Consider the following 17,913-nt stretch of genomic DNA (forward strand, 5'->3'; position numbering starts at 1 on the left):
CTGGATTCTGTAGGTGCTACCCCAGTACTACTCCTTTATCCCAGCTTTGGACAATGCTGTTTTCACTTCAAGTTAAAACAACCTGTTTTTTACCTCTAACCCAGTGAAGGCTCATTTGACCCTTTTTTTCAACTTCAGGGCCCATAGCAATAAAAACACAATGGTCAAGTTAATCTTGTTTAAAAGTCTTATGTTACACACTAAACCAATGTAACCATTTGAGAAGGATTTTGAAAAGTAGGATGTGTTATATTCGGTATTAAAGGTTTTGCGCTGTTTTTTTTTATTTTTATGTTTATTTTTTTGTGGTTTTGGTTGCGTTTGTTGTGGTAGTTCTTTCCAGCACACAGAAATACCGGCCCCTTGTTAAGTAATGCGTAGGCTGTACGTGTACCTTTGGTTGACTTTTCTTAAACAGGCAAACATCCCTTTTGCTTTCCATCTTGTACAAGATGGTCAATGCCCTCCCATTTTCACTCAGTCTACAGTTGCTATACTACGTTGGTTACGCACAGTTACAGCATTTTGCACGTTTATGTCGTCAACAGCTTGGGTTATGGCATCTGGTCCAGCAGTCTTTCTCACAACAAGAGAGAACACAAACTATGCCCGTCTGTGCCGTCTTTTAGTGGATGTAGGATCCCACGCCCTTCGGGATGCCTTTGACAGAATTCATCCTCCAGCTACTCTTCACAGAATTTTGTCATCAGCTCACCCTACATTGCAGTCACTGAGAAAGAAAAGAATTTTGAATCCCACACAGTGGGGAAAGCTGTATCCAACTATTTCTTCATCTGTGTCATCAACCAGCTTTGACATTACACTTCTAATGGTACTGCTGAGAAATATATGCAGTTTCACTCCCCCTGTCAGTACTGGAAGTTGGGACAAGCTTCCTCTCCCTGGCGATAACAGTCCTGAGGCAAACATAGTGAGGATCAAGTATTACAGAAACCAAGTTTATGCTCATGTAAGCCAAGCTTCTGTTGATGATGCAACATTCAATATGTTATGGCAGGATATAAGTAATGCACTGCTTGCCCTTGGATCTGGAACAACCTATGCCAGTGAAATCAGCCGACTGAAGACTGAGTGCATGGATCCTGATTTTGAGGAGCACTATCGAGAATTACTAAAGCAGTGGAAAAAGGGTGATGATAACACCAAGGAGAAGCTTGATGAGCTAAAAGGTATGCTGGACTCAAAGGAGTATGCCATTAGTGAACTAAGGGTGTTTTGTGTGTCGTGCCAAAAACTGAGGTTTGCTCAGCTTTCCGAGAATTCTGCCTGCCAAAAAATCAGATGGAGAAAACTACAGAAACTTTTCACTTATTATAATTATTTCTGCTAGAACCGAAAATGTACCAAAAACAAACCTTTTCTTTTTTCGTGTCTTAGGAGACATGGAACTTCATTCCTTGAAAGAATAAACAATTCATTGCACTTGAAAGCTGTGAAAGGGGTTAAGCTAAATTGGCTCAAATTAAATCCCACAGAGGAGAGGATTTCAAAATAGGCTGAGCTTAACGTCTTTTGCAAAGAATTACTAAAGTAGGGGAATAGACCGTTTTAGCTTCCCATTTCAGACCGCATGATGTCACTCTGGGGACCCGTTTCTTTCAAATGTCATCTTATGCATGTGCATATGTACGCATGGCTTACCAGAAGACTAAAGGAAATTTTCTGGAAAACATCATATGGTCTGGGATGGGAAGGTCTATTTGTAGGTAGAAGGTGTGTTCATGACTAAACCAATGTGTCAAGGATTTGCACAAGAATGAGATGCGGACACTGTAATTTGTTACTTCTCCACGTTATTATCATGTACGTTCTGAGAAGTTGTGAAGAAACGTCACAGATTGTCCCTTGAAAACCCTTGTTTCTTTTATGTAGGGACTGCTATGGTTCGTAAAGCCACATTCAGAATTTGTAGATTACGTTCCAGAACATTACGAACTCGGACACCTACAACAATTAGCCTGTTTGTCTAAATAAAAAAAAATTTCTCATTTTTTTACGAAAGATATGGTAAAGAAATGGAAGTCCGATGAAGGCAGCACCAAGGAGAAGCTTGAAAACATGGAAGGTGTGTTTGTACTCAGACAATTGGCTTTATAGAATATCAGCCAATGCCTAGTTAACATGACTTTAAAAAGTATACAGTGTAATACATTGATGATACACACGGATGGAAAAAACTTGCAGTTATAGGAGTCTGGCGTTAGACAGGGAAAAAGCTATGAGGGTCAATGAGTTAAGGTGTACCAATTCAAGGAAAACCGTAAATTACTGACTCATTGGGTTGCTTTTTTATAATCCAGAAATGCTAAAGCAGTGGAAGTCGGATGAAGAGACAACCAAGGACAAGGTTGGACATGTGGAAGGTGTGTTACTCTTTCTAACTCATGGATCCTCAAAGACCCATGAAACTAATAAATCAAACTTTTCTGGACTTATATTTACTATATCTCGTTTTAAAGGTTATAAAATAAAATAAAATTGCCATTAAAAAAATTTCAGCATAAAAGCCAAGGGCTTTTCAGAAAAATAACCATAAGCACAAAAATGCGCAAGAGCCTTTCTAAATCTTTGAGGAAAAATAGAGAAAAATTCAAAATTACATGTTTTGGTACAACAATTTGAAAACGATTTTTTTTTCTTTGAGATAACCAATGTTTCCACCAAATTTTGCTTGAAAAAAAGAAACCGCATTTTTTTTCTTATCATTCTTTTAACTGTATGTGTCAACACCTGTCATTTCTCTATGACAAAGGTGATTATTGTTCCCAATATATAGATTAAGCCAAACCTAAAAGCGGAGCTCCCATTTCTAACCCTAGAAAGCAATATACTGTACATGGAAATAATTATGCTTTTGCACATAGTACAAACAGATCAAACACCTCTGAGCTGACAGCAGTAAACAAAAAAGCCTTGCAAACAATAACCAACAATCTTAACCAACAACTAAAACTGAAATTACATGCACAGTAATTTCTTTCACAACATTTTCTGTTTGACTGTCAATCTTTACTCCGTCTCTCATCAGTTTAGAACAGCAGCAAAAATCGTACTAATTTAAAAGTCAACCTAAAGCATAGTAAATTCGCTTACTCAACTGCAATTTCACAGTCAAACAACGCAGGTCACGACTGGACATCCATTTCACACAAAAAGCCAATAAATGTGATGATTGAAATATGTAAGAATCTCTGTCAACACGGAATTCCAAACGTTTTAATGCCTTCTTCGTTTTTTAGTGAGTTTTACAAAATAAGTGAGGCAGCGAGGCATACCGTATGGGGCCCAGATCTCGGCCACTTTTTGTTCAACGTTTATTTTTCGCGCCACAAAGATAGCTTGATTCCTTGTCTTTCATCCTGCCGAGTTTTTACTTTACAGCTACTATATTCTGTAAGCAGGTCGAGGTGACGCGTCCCCAGAGACTCTCCTGCCTCCCCACCCCAACATTAGGGACCTTTAGCACCGAGGGTTTTCGCAGTGAAATTTTTGAAATTTTGTCCGCGAAAATGAACAAATTTAACACTTGTCAGGAGATACTTTTGCAAAGCGATGCAGAAAACCACATTTCTGACGAAGAATTTGATCCATTATACGATTGTTATCGCTCAAAAATCCATATTTAGCTATCAATCGTACGATGTTTTCGATGAAGAAAACATGAATTCAGCTGACTGCAAGGTCGAATCTCGAGTTGAAAAGCCTTGCAGATGCTTTACAGATTCCTGGTGTGTTCCGTTGCAGAAAGAGAAGCATTTACGGTGGTTTAGGGGGACTGTGTGTGCTGCTAAGATCCACCAAGTCAGTCCACGAGCGAGACATCCTTTCTTTGCTCCAAACACATTCCTGGTTAACATTTCTCTCAGAAAAAGCACGTCATGTTCGTCGCTCCACTCCATCGGCCTAGAGTGAAACATAATTTTGATAAGAATGAAGATTCAAAACAGCTAAAACCTTGATCAAGTTACCTTACTTGAATTGTTGCATTTGATCGTCAGATGCCGCCTATTTTCAATCTGAGTGTACAGCTGTCCTTTAGAAATACGATGATTAAAATGCGTTTTATGCCAAAAGCGATTCAAATAAATCACGAGAAGGTATTCTCTTGAATTTTCTACAAGGTACAAAAACTAAAAGGCCAAAATCGGACGAGTATAAGCGGATAAAAGACTTAAATTTAGTCACGTTTTATGCACACCGCCAAAACAAGGCATTTGAGGTCGGCGCCGAGCCTAGACGACTTCGCGCAAAACCTACGACGTCAAACGGAAATAAAACTTCACTTCCGGGCCCCGTCGCCTTCCTAAAAGGTGGCTTTGCTAAAGGTCCCTAATCTGTACGGGCGGACGGGCGGACGTACCTGACGTCATAACCAAAATTTCTCGCATGGATAGATTTCCCAAAAAATCTTACCCATGGTGCTAAGCTTGCGGGCTTCACGAGCCTGAGCTCCGCTATAATCAATTACGCTTCGGTCTTCGGGTGAGCAGAAAACATGAAAAGATGTTCAAACTCGTTTTATAACCAAACTTTCGGAATTTCTAAGTCTAAATTATGAAATTTTCGTTCATGAGAGTTTAACTTGACCATCTTGCCTTATTTTTAACGCGAAAAAGACACTCGCGGCTTTGTACGTGCCATTTGAAAAACATGTGCTGAAATGGCTGCGCGTAACGGAAATATTGTAGCGACTGCACACCCCTTGGGAAAGCTTGTGTCCCATTCTCGCGCGAAGTTAGTGTTGATATTGGATTAAAAACAAAAAAACCACTCTTCGCTGTGTTGTATAAAGGCTAATTAATTGTACTCTTAGTAAATATATGCAACCATCTCAATATTTATACTCAACACTAACATCAATTTCTCGACGTTCTTTTCTAGCTGCCGTTCCAAAAATGCTTGAAATTCTTTCCCTGAAAATTTTCCCATCCTTTAGCAGAGGTTTTGCCGTGAAAAATCATTTCAAGCAGTCCGTTAAAATGCGAGAAAGTTTGCAAACACACCAGACAAAGGCACTTTCGCGAGGCAGCCATTATTTCACAAACTGTGAGGGCCATTGTATATCATCTACTGGAGTTTCCAGGCTATAATTTGGTAGCTTATTGGGTTAATCGATTCACGATGAACCCATGCCATCAAATTTTGAGACATCTGGATAAAACGCTTTCTTTTTTCATTATGTTTCAAGCCCTTGGGTGTAATTTCGCCCATGGTCACGCACGTGGCCGGAGATTAGTTTGTGATTAAGAAAGACAATACTAAAAATATATCGCCTATTTTTTTCTATATTACATAGGCAGCAATAATAATAATTATCATTCGTTGTATTTTGTCCTCCTTTTTCATTGGCCGAAAGCCCACCACGTGACCTGCAAAAAACTGCCTACAAATAAGTGTTTTGCTGCAAATAATATTTTGCTCCTGCGCAGTTGACATCACGCTCTTGTGAGAAAATGGCAGATCGGGTCCCCAAGCTGTCAGAGAATGATTCGACATCTTTAGCTGATCGAAAGAACAGTGAGAATACTAAGAAATGAACAAAAGTTGCACTCAACGTATTTCGAGAGTATCTCAAGGAAAGAAAGGTAGACGAAGAGTGACTCGTGTCATCGATGCGAAGGACAAGTTAGCGAATGCATATGTACTGAAGAGATTTTATGCTGAAGCCAGAAAAAAACATGGCGAGCTTTACACCACTGTGAAAGCTTCACTTGTCGGGATACGCTTTGAAAACCGTAACATTCTTCAGCTTTGTTGATGGCAACGGCTAACGAAGTTTTCGTGAGCCCTAATCCTTCAGCTTCTTTAATCTGGTCATCGATGATACTTCTCAAAGTTGTGATCACTAATGCAGAACACATTTCGCTGGCACCAGAAAATCTCCGCCGTCAAGCTCCCGCAAAGAAGTTTCCAATTTTTTTGGAAAGCAGATGGTCGGCTCTGTTTATGTCTTTAGGCTTTCACCTAAGCAATAAATTTTGACTGACAGGCAGATTTTTTTTTGACACATCATCAGCCAATCCAGAACGATGTTATCCCTGTCCCCTGGCGAACAGGAGTATCGAAAAAAGCAGGCAGTTTCTGGCTCCTTTTCCTCTTCCCCTCCCCCATTGCTTCTTCTTTTGACTTCGGCCCAGGTTGTCGTGCGGCCATTGCTGGTACATAAAAGTCAACCCCAGTGGAGAGAAGTGTCTAAAATTTCACCACATCACCTGCTACGTTAAGGCCATTTTGTCGATGATTGTTGGTACTTGTCAAAACTGCTGCACATAGGCCAAGAAATTGATGGTAACGTGCAGCACCCTGACTCTCAACCCTTACTTGTTGTAAATTCACGCTCAACTTGGTAGTGGACATTTCAACTTAGTACAAAACGTAGAAACTTCGTGTTTTTTGACATAAAGTACATGTATATGTGGCTTATGTGTCCATTGTGTTGCGATCGTGGACTGAAATGTACTGCAGTAAATATTGCTGCCAGTCAAAAAGAGGACTTTATTTTAAGAGGGTAACACATGACAGTGAACTAGAGCTACTGATAAACTTGTGGCCCTCAGTGCGCATATTTTATCCCCCTTCTCTGTCAATGCTACACTGATCAGAGGAATGTCGACAAAGACATCGATCGAATGAGACGGGGATCTAGCTGGTGACCATGTCAGAAGGCCGCACATTGACTGACTGAGCTAGGCCTGTCTCTCAGTAACAGACTCACCAGACAGAGACTGTAACAGTCTCTTCCGAAATTTATGTTTATTATATGCATAAAGCCACATTTATATGTAGAATTGAGCTTTTGTAGGTTAGATTTATAAGAACATTAATTTTATTGAATTTAGAGACTGTTAGTAATTTGCTTGTTTGTCTGAAAACTTCGTGATTTTTCATTTTTTTACAAAAGATATGGTAATGAAGTTGAAGTCTGATGAAGGCAACACCAAGGAGAAGCTTGAAAATATGGAAGGTGTGTGACAATGAAACAAATGGCTCTACGGAATATCAGCTCTGGACTTTTTTGGGACTGGTTGTATAATACTATATCGTGATTTTTTAGAAGGCAAAAAGGCTTGCAATTATGTAATACCTATTTTAAACCCTTCCACCCCTAGAGCTGCCCCCCCCCCCCCCCCCTCTTCCCCCATTGACCAGTACAGTTCTCTGGCGTTAGAATAAAATCTATCAGTTTCATTTGGGAGGGTGTGAATGACAAATACACTCAGAAAGAGAAAGAAACAACTCTGGTTTATTCCAAACACACGTCTCTGCTATTAACAACAAACCGGGAGCAATGCGAGGTTCGCTACGAGAAAGAAAGAAATACCGTAATATGAGTTAGGAGTTTAGCTACATAAAACTTAAACCAAAACGACAATATTTAACAAATGACAAGGCTTACCAAATGTGTGCAAGAAGACAGGAAAAAGGAGTGCTCATGTAGGTACATAACATGCACTCAGTTTAACAGGACGTAAAAATGATTTAACAAAATTTTCGGTCTAACTGCAGAACAGTTAATCCGTAATAAGCGTTGGTTGCTTGGCCCTGAGTTTTTGTGGAAATCAGATGAATGTTGGCCCTCCCTTGTCACAGTACCGAACATACCAGATGATCACCCAGGGGTAAAGCATGAAGTTCAGACGTACGCCATGTCACACAACAATATCATGAATTCAAAGAGCGCTATTCTTCCTGGAATAAGCTCAAGAGAGGAGTTGCGTGGTTGTTGAAGAACAAGCATTTTCTACTCTGCAAAGTGTGACATCATGATGTTGAAAATCACTTAGGGCCAATTATGGGAGAGCTCTTGGTAGATGACCTACAAAGGGCTGAAAGAGAAATTGTTTAATCACCCCAAAAGATGCTCTCTTCGATGGGCAGATCGAGCTCTCTCTGGGTCATATTATCTAGCTTCACAGATACCACTGCTGCCGACAGCTCCAAGCGAGGGATTGTGATCGCCTTTAAGGGCGCCTGACGAGACTTTCCAATGACAAGTGAACAATGAATGTTGCAATCCGTATCAACCATGCGTAAATAGGAGGCTGTTCCGTAGGCGTACTGGGATGCATCAGAGAAATGGTGCACTTAAGTTTGACTGACCTCACCAAATAAGTCAGGTTTGTAAAATCTTCTTACTGCAACCTCCCAAAATTTTAGGTAAAGCAGCTAGCAAATCTTTCCAGTGGCTCAGAGCTTGACTTTCTACCTCTTCATCCCAACCAATCTCCTTCCTGTATAGCGCCTGCAGAATCAACTTCGCTGTGAACGGCACCAAGAACCCAAAGGGGTCATAACCTGAGCTTGTGACTGACAATATTCCTCGGTGGGTTGGTGGTCTTTCCTCTGCAATGACTTCAAAGTGAACTTGTCGGTCTCTCCGTTTCACTGTACTCCTAGAGCATGCTCCGTGGGCATCTCGTCAAGGTCCAAGTTAACAATGGAATTTACTTGTTGATTTGGAGGGATGCTTGGCAGTACTTCTCCGTTATTTCCCATCCATTTCGTTACGCTGAATCCACCCAGTGATAACAGCTAAGTCAACATCTTCAAAAGTAGCCACGTGTCGTGACGCGTTCTGACGGACTTTTAAACAGTCATCCAAGTAGAAATTCCTTTTACCGGTATACACGATCTCGCTGGGAAAAGCATCCTTGTTGTCTTCTGCTGTTCTCAAGAGACAAGACAGGCACAACTTGGAGATGATGTAGCTCCAAAAACGTGGACTATCATCTTGCACTCTGCTGGGGTGCTGTGCAGTTCTCCATTCGGCTGTGAAAGGAAGCGCAAAGCGTCACAGTCACGTGGATACAATACAATACAATACATACTTAACTGACCGCTCGCCATAGGGGCTTTTCAGGGTCAATGAAACACAACCAACGAAACAACAGAACACAACAACAACAGGCAAACCAGTTGGCTATTTACAAGGACAGCTGGGAAGTTGAACCAGGGACTACCAGGAACAAATTCAAAGAGTGGTCAGAGCGGGTCTTGAACCCGGGATCTCCGGATCTCAAGGCAAGCGCCCTAACCATTGGGCCAGACTGGAGCAACTCTGGCCTGATGAAACATGGACTCTATGTCAGCGATTACAGCAAACTGCTCTTCTCGGAATCGCATCAAAACACCGATCAAGTTATCGTTCAGGTCAGTTCCTTGCATCAACTGGTCATTCAGTGACGTACCCATGTATTTGGTGGCACAATCAAAAACAACACGAACCTTGTCTGCTTTCCTGGCGTGGACAACTGGATGATGCAGGAGGTACCTTCAACAGACAGGTCCCGTTGAGGAATGTTTACTGCGTGACCCTTGGACAAATATTCGTTCATAGTAGCGTTGTACTTCCCATGAACTTCTTCTTCCTTTAAAAGTTCTCTCTTCAGCGAACATAGCCTCGACTCTGCGAAACCACGGTTGTTCGGGATCGATAGCAGTCGATTTCTCCAAGGCAACCCGACCTGATAATGACCATCTGTTTTTGTAACCGTCTCATTCATAATATTCAAGGCTCATTTGTCTTCTAATGACATGCACACCTCAGATGCAGCCAAACGTTCACTGAAGTCAGTCAACCAGAACCTCTTCACTTCCGACTGAAGCAAGTCGTCGTCATCCCGGGAGCACACAAAGTTCACGTGAAATTCTTCGTGAGGATTCGGGGAACCAATGGGCCCAATAGGGTCCATCCTAACGGGAACTTAACTGCATACGGTTCATCACTTGCCCCGTTTCTCTCGTCTACCTCTCAAAATGCCTTGGGACAATATCCGCCAATCAAAAGCATTACTGTTTGATCATCAATCTGGGGAAAACTCAAATCTTGCAGATGGGGCCATCGCCTTAAAATTATCAGGTACTGGAATGCTCTCCTCTGACAAGGGAATTCCTTCAACTGACAGGCAGGCAGAGGCAGGCAGAGATCCTTTACACCATCTAAGCTGCAGACCTTCGAACCTCCAACCCACTTTGTTCTTCAGTGTTACTAAGGGTAGTAAGAGTGAACTGCCGGCTTATCCCATTCAAACCAAGCTTCTCCAATAATCGATGATCACACAACAACACGTCCGCACCGTCATCCAACAATGCGTATGTCTCAATGACCCGACCGTTACATAAACCTTGAACGCGAACTCGAAGGCAGACCCATTTCCTGCCGGCCCCAATGATGCTGTTTGATGCCGTAAACGACGCTTGGTGTGAAACTACTCTATGGTCAACATCGTTATTACCACGCGCCCCATCCGGGGATGCCGTTGGGTGTGATGTTTCCTTATGCAACTGGACATTTCACACAGTCTTACCGCTGCACGCCCTTTGCATAATGACCGGGTACCGAACAGTTTCTGCAAATATGCTTTTGGAACAAGAGATCAAGGCGTTCCTGATACGAATTTGCTCTAAAGGCTGCAGAGCTTCAAGAAATGTGACTTCAAGGCCACTGAGGACTGGAAGTACAGACTTCAGGAGGAGGGTAGCTGTACGAGACATCACGAGGTCCAAGGCTGGTACATTTATCTGTGGTTATATCTCTGTGTGTGATCCTACTCGAATCACGATGTGAACCATCACGCGGAGGGTCAACTACAGTATCCCTTATCTCGTGTGAACCCTCGTGAGGACTCTCTAGAGCACTAACACTTCTCACAGCCAGGGTTGTACCTCGACGTGGAGTGTCATTCCTATTTCTCTGTTGAGGTCTACTACTGCTTCTGTCTCTCGAACTGTTCACACTCAAGCGCTGACCAAACATGTTACTTGCAATATCATCTGGCCCTTGGTTAGTTGGTTTACATGGGCTTAAGCAACAATGTGAGGTCTTCCAAATTGATGATACAAGATCTCCCTATTTTTCTTATAACCACGTTCTGACTTGTACATGCAACAGTTATCAATAACTTGTTTTGCTTCACCTTTACAATACTGGATGTGATACGCCAAACGTTTTCGCCGATCATTAATCAAATTGGCAATGTTAACGTCGAAATTATGAATAAACTGGCAATACTCCAATAGGTCTCCATTGAATGTTAATATCTCAGCTCTAGGAATATTGAAACCTACATCTAAGGTTGACGATAAGGTCCTGACCAGATCTTCCAACTTACTTTAGTTTGGCCTGCGTGAGAAGGTGGAAGAGCGCTATTGATAGGCGATGTTGATAACGTGCTAGTCCATTCAGCAGCCAATGGGTTCAAGCTATGACTCTTTGTGACTACTGATTCAACGGGAGAAGAATAGCGTGCCTTCCCGGCTCACATAGCACTTGGCGTCGTAGCAGGGCCGGACCTAGGAAACCCTTCTGGGCCCCCAGGCCTGTGGCGAGTACCTTCCAGACTCCCTAGAGGAGAATCAAGCGCTACAGGATCGAAGACTGAGGCAGACCTTACCTTCTCGCTCCCGGTTGCCAATTTGAACTCATGAATTAACTTAAGTCTCTGTGCTTCATTTTCCAGCTGAGCTCGCATTTGCTCGTATTCTTGAGTCAGGTTCAGTTGCTGCAGCTTTGCTGTTGCTGCTGTTGCTTGAGCTAATTGACGGCGTTCCTTAACTTCTCGAAGTCACGCAATAGATGTACTTGACGCGTGACTGTTAATACTCGCAAGAATCTTCGACGACTTTGAGAACTTGGAATTCGAACGACCCTTTCTTGAAGTCAGTGACGCCGCTTGACTAATGGAATCCTCAGGTTCTACAGGGGATGTAGCACGAAACGCTTCACGATCACTGAAAAATTATATTCTCGACATAAAGTTCTGTCTCCTCTCAACTTGAACCGCAAATGAATCCTCAAAAGATTTTCTTTCTTTGTGATCTGGAAGATGTGCCAACATAGAGAAATGAATCTCCTCAATGGTGTTAACCCATCGATACCCAAACCGACCGAAACCGGCCAGACTTAGTATTTTACTCTGTCTAACGCCAGAGTATTTTACTCTGCCTAACGCCAGACGATTTTACTCGTCAATGGGGAACCCCTGGGAGCCAATGGGTTAACCCATCGACATCCAAACCGGCCGAAACCCGCCAGACTTAGTATTTCACTCTGTCTAACGCCAGACGATTTTACTCGTCAATGGGGAACCCCTGGGAGTCAATGGGTTAATCACTCACTGAAAAACTATGTCCCCATTAATTAAGTCCTTTTTTTAGCAGAACCTCCTCAACTCGACCAGAATCACCCATCAACCTCTCAACTTCATTATACAATCTCGTTAACCATGACAGATCACCACTTCTAGAATTTTTCATGTAGGAAAGATCTTGCTTAGAAATGCCTTCATGACCAAGCCCTAACAGACCGCTAACGGCGAGATCCTCGCTATACTTTAAAGTCATACATACTTTCACTTTACTTGTTACATTCGTGAACGATGTGAAGGACAAATACGTTCGGAAACAAAAAGAAATAACTCTGCGCATGCACGCCTCTGCTATTAACAACAAACCTGGAACAATGCGAAGTTCGCTACGAGAAAGAAATAAATACAGTAATATGAGTTCGGAGTCTGACTACGTAAAATTTAAACCGAAAAGACAATATTACCGGTAACAAATGACAAGGCTTACCGAATGTGTGCAAGAAGACAGGAAAAAGGAGTACTCGTGTAGCAGCTACATAACATGCACTCAGTTTAACAGGACGAAAAACGATTTAACAAAATTTTCGGTCCTAATATACTTGTACTCATTGGCCCCTTGGGGATAACAAGAAAACTCTTAAGACACTTAACTGATTGTGCTCACTAATGAGGTAGTGTAACCTGATTAAAAAGAATTCGACCAAAAAAGAAGCTAGTTTGCATACAAAAAAGGACAATCAACTGTCCGAACAGAGGGATACGATTAAAGGTGTCATGAGTGGACTTTTGATGTAGTTAGCCCTTCCACCTTTTAATTGGCCACCATTTTTGATCCATCATTGATCCATTGTAGCCTTGCGTTAGATGAAGTAAAATATTGTGACATTCTTATAAGGAAAAAGGTCAGTATTAAGGTGAAATAAACCAATAAAAAGCCCATGTCTTTCTCATTTTTGACTCATTATGTTGTGGTCTTTTGTTCTTGGTTTTAATGCAGAAATGCTAACGCAGTGCAAGTCTGATGAAGACTGCATCAAGGAGATGATTGGAGAATTGAATGGTATGTTAATTATTGTCTTAACCCATTGACTCCCACGGGTTCCTCATTGACAAGTCAAATATTGAGTATGGCCAGTCCAGGCTAGCTTGGGAGTCAAAGGGTTAAACAATTCCCATACGCTGTGATTTATATTGACCGCGGAAGAACTAGAACTTTCACTAGTGTAACTAGTTTATGATCCTACAAGGCTGCGTAGCTACAGTATGTGAGTAATAATAGGGTTTATTGAGTGGTAGTGTTCAGAATTAATAAACCTAAAATGAGATGAATAATTGAATGATAGCGAATGGCCATAATTAAAATGTTTGCTGCATAAAAATTGCTTCCTTTTTTTTCTTCAAGAAATCATGGAGATTAGACAAAGGAGATTATTACATTTTTTTATTGCTGGAAAGTAATCAAGAGGCTGGAAAAAAAAAACTTTTAGCACACAGCATAGTAAAAAAAAAACTGTCCCCCATTGACGAGAGTCAAAGGTCTTCGGAGTGGATTAAAGCCACCTTAAATTTTCCAGTTGTGAAGGTACTGTAGCTTTAAGCGCCCTCCAGAGAAATGTTTTTAGCTTTCCTAAGATTTCCAATTTAAACTGTTAGTTTCTCTCAGCCAATAAAAAATGGGGTTCATCGAATTCAGTTTTGAGTTATAAGCAGTTGAAGACAAAATATTGGGTGGATCTGTTGTTTGCTATCAGCTGTCGAAACCAATTAAATCATTTTATTGATTCTTACCATTTAAATCATTTTATTGAATCATTTTATTGATTCTTACACAATTGCAAATAATATTAGAACGAAATACAAAATAATTTACTGATACATGTACAAGCCCCACCCAAAAATAGCACAGCTAATCGAGTTGGGTGGGAGCAAAACTTGTAATGTATAGATTTAGCCACGCCTAAAAGCGGTGATCCCTGGTTATTTAATCTTACTGCCTGTAGGGTTATTGAAAATGTTTCCGATTGCTGCCTTAATAATTGAATCATTTTCTTTGCTCTCTTCTGTAGAAAAATTCATTGCCTAACTAATGAATTCCATGGTAAATTTTACGCTAAAAAGCTTTATCGCATCAATCACAAAGCAATGAGTGTGATATTGGTTTTTCGAGTAAAATTCACTTTGGAATTCACCAGTTTGGCAATGAATTTTTGTTGAACCGCACACCCTCATTGAGTGAATGGAAAGGAAAAAAGCCATTTCAGAGTTAACTGTCAATACCCAGCGAATAGGAATCATGCTAAAATTAGAAACCATAAAAAACTTTGTCAGTTTAAGGTAAAAAAAATAGTTTTACTGATGTACTTTATTCCACTTCATCTCTGAAAACGAGATCATTCACATTTTGATTCATTTCACTGAAACACGCCAGCTTAATGGCTTAGAACAAGAATCGGCAAAATATGGCAATGCAACCAAGAAAGGAAGAACTTCAAACAAGATCCGCCTCAACGCTAAATTACCTTTAGGTGCTTTAAAAAAAACTTCTGAAAACAAAAGCTGGTGAAATTTCCCACTCATTTTACGAGAAATCATTTTGATTACATGTTTGTAATATAAGGGCAAAATTTTCCTGTCACTGTCGAAGCACATCGAAAACCATTTGGGCAAACAGATTAAAAAAGCACTTGTTCGCTCGCATTTTAAAGCAAAACAAACAAACAATTCAGCTTTATCTTTGTTTCCAAAATAGTACAGATAATTGTTACTTAATTCCTGTTTCATTCCTGACCAAAAAAATACGCACCAACTTTAAATAATGCATCCGTAAAAATAACAAACGGATTAGTGCCCAAGGAAAGAACTTGTGGAGTAAATCCCTCCAACAAGTATAAGCTATTACTGGTATTCCGTTTTGTCGTTGTCGTTCCGTTTCGCTCTCCTTTCGTTTCTGTTCTAGTCATAGGTCCTCCAAGCATCATGTAATCTTATCTGAGCTTCTAAAGATATGCCAAAAATTGCAATACAGAGAAAAAGCAGCTCTAAGCAAATTAAAAATAAACACTCAACTTTAAGTTTATATCCCTTCGATGCTTGACTTGAATAACTGCGTAGCCGCCAGTGTGGAGCACAGCTATCATGACCTCGGTGAGCTCTAAGCTTGAGCCCGTGATATGGTCATGTGATACTGGTCAGCGGATACCTTGTTTCGACAGGTGTCTATTCAAAACATGGATGTCCAATATCAAAGATGTATGCTGTATAGTACCATGATATTGGTCACATTGGCATACATGGAGGGGTCGACGTACGGTCGTTCATGACGTCATGGTTATAAAACCAGATTTTCTCGCATTTATGGGTTACCATATTTTCTTAACTATGGTGCTCCGCGAAAAGCGCATTTGGAGCTCAGCTCTAATGTTATACTTTATAAACTATGAATTAAGTTACTTTAAAGAAGTTATTATTACTAGAAGCACAAACACAGCTACACAAGTAATAGCTTTAAGTGTATATATTAAACTTAGGCACGTGAGCAATAACCGAAGAAAAATATAATATAAGATCTTAAAAGAAGAAAGAAAACTGACAAGAAGGACACTAGTGTTTATTAATTTTGTTCCATAAATCCGGTCGTTATCTTAGCAACAATAGTTTTTTAGGGGGTTGGTCATCTTCACTCTTTAGTAATTTAAATAAAAGTGCAGCACATTTTGCTAGTAAGTTATGCTTTATGTGGTACCATATAACATACATTTGTATCCGCATGAGTGGTGATACATTGTTGTATCAACATAATGATACAGTTTCTCGACAGTATTGAAACTGGTTTGAGGCTCCTTAACGTTTGTTTTTAAAGCGATGTTCACCCAATGGAAGAGGGAAGAGGGAAATACAAAAGACAAATTGGGAGAGATTGAAGGTAGGCTGGTAAATATATTTAACTCATACGGAAATTCTCCTTAATAATGGCCGTGAAATTTATTTTTTATACTTTATCATTATATAAACTCTTGCTTTTTGGCCATCGTAGCTTAATTAAGAATAAAATACATGTACAAACAGCGGAGATAAACATGTTTAAAAATGCGTTTTAAATTTTCTTGATTTTTTGTATGCTTGTCTACATAGGCATTCTCAAAAGTAACCGTTACATTTTCACAGTTTTCTTAAATACGAAATAAAGAGATCTGGGTACTATATTGAAAAACGATCTTAAAAAAACAAGAAAGCATTGACAGTGGTTGATTGTTACTAATGCAGTAACAACTTCCCACTTCTAACGTTCAAATTCATAGTGGCCCTCAGCTCCTGAATGTACATTGTCTCTTCTATTTTACAATAATAACCTGTTTCTCTTGATGCAATAATATCAAAATTGTCCCATTTGATGTTGTGTCCAGTTGTTGTGACATGGTCAGCAATAGCTGAATGATGATCTTTACCTGTTAGAGCCTTAAAGTGTCCAGTTTTTCTGTTATGTAATCTTCGTTTGGTCTTTCCGATGTCGAAATCGTCACAATCCCAGCAGCTTGCCTTATGTTTGACTTTCCACATTTGAGAGCGATTCAAGTGGTCTTTGTGAGGAAAAAAGGATTTTATCTTACCAGTGTTCTGAAAGATGATCTCAAGGTCAACAATCGAGTAGAAATTATATACACATGATCTGAGATGTTTCGAGAAATAGTTGGATTGTGAACCCAGATAATAAGGCAATAAAACAATGACATCTTTCTTCGGATCTGTAGAGACAGAGATTGTTTGTTTGTTCTTATTCCTGTTCCTCTTTATTATTATCTTTATTAATTAGTCAATGATAAAGCAATGCGAACTTACCTTATCTCGTGTCTACTCAAATTCATTCATCTTTGTCTACGTAGGGACAGTTCACTGTTTAATACATGTTAAAAGGTTAATTGACAATTATTTACCGGAGTGGAGGTAAATATTTACAATTTCCACCGACACTGAGGTAAATAATTGAAGGGCTGGAAGCAAAAACAGAGTAAGTGACAATGTTCGGCCGATTTTTAGTTTTGCTCAAAAATAGCCCAAATTTTGAAAATTGACTGCAAATTAATTTAAGAACATTGCCCTGGTATTGTTTTGCTCCAACTTTAGCTTTGTTTTCGAGAAATAAGCTATGCAAAAATACTATCGGCTTCGCGGTTGAAAACAATGGAGTCAGCATAGGCTAATGCAACTGCGTGTGTCTGTAGCTTAACCAAATGACAGGCACAGTGAAGTACATTACAGGTCGAATAATGAGCGAAGTGAAACGGGAAGCCATTTTGTTTTTCTCCCTTTGCTCAGAGGGGAATGGTACTTGCTATTTGCCTCCGAGCTAGCCAATCACACTGTGCGGAATGCACTATTCTGAGTGTATGGTATATACAGGTATTAAATACTTTTCTTGTCACCCATGAACCCTTCTTTTCACATGTTTTGTTTAGGTTGTTCTTTTATTTTATGTCATGATTAACCTATCCGTTGGTTTAATTTGATGAAGATACCCTAAAGAGGCTTGAAACAGATGAAGGCAATAGCAAAGACGTGCTTAAAGAGATACTAGGTGAGTTAGAGCATTTTAGTGACATTAACAACTGTTGACTTTGGGGATGAAGCATGAAGTGATAATAACGACTTTCTCTTGTGTCCCACAAGAAATGCTAAAGCAGTGGATGTCCAGTGAAGACAGCACTAGGGACAAGCTCAGTGAGATGGAAGGTAGATTCACACGTCATGCGTCTTATTTTCTGAGATAATGAGTGTGTTTTTATTGGAGGTCGACGTGCGTGAATCATTT

At 40.3% G+C, this 17,913-nt stretch overlaps 1 protein-coding gene across 1 annotated transcript in view; it reads left to right on the plus strand.

Annotated features, from left to right (window-relative positions):
• Positions 1-17,913, plus strand: part of LOC138030626 (protein NLRC5-like) — a 33,961-nt gene that overhangs the window by 9,835 nt on the left and 6,213 nt on the right. Inside the window, exons 3-10 of the mRNA XM_068878512.1 lie at positions 549-1,190; positions 2,024-2,086; positions 2,322-2,384; positions 6,923-6,985; positions 13,105-13,167; positions 15,967-16,029; positions 17,617-17,679; positions 17,772-17,834. Coding sequence (XP_068734613.1) covers positions 557-1,190; positions 2,024-2,086; positions 2,322-2,384; positions 6,923-6,985; positions 13,105-13,167; positions 15,967-16,029; positions 17,617-17,679; positions 17,772-17,834 — 1,075 coding nt within the window. The 5' untranslated portion in view covers positions 549-556. The remainder of the gene's footprint in view (positions 1-548; positions 1,191-2,023; positions 2,087-2,321; positions 2,385-6,922; positions 6,986-13,104; positions 13,168-15,966; positions 16,030-17,616; positions 17,680-17,771; positions 17,835-17,913) is intronic.

The sequence above is a fragment of the Montipora capricornis genome, chromosome 13, assembly GCF_036669925.1.
Source record: "Montipora capricornis isolate CH-2021 chromosome 13, ASM3666992v2, whole genome shotgun sequence".
In the NCBI taxonomy this organism is placed as follows: Eukaryota; Metazoa; Cnidaria; class Anthozoa; order Scleractinia; family Acroporidae; genus Montipora; species Montipora capricornis.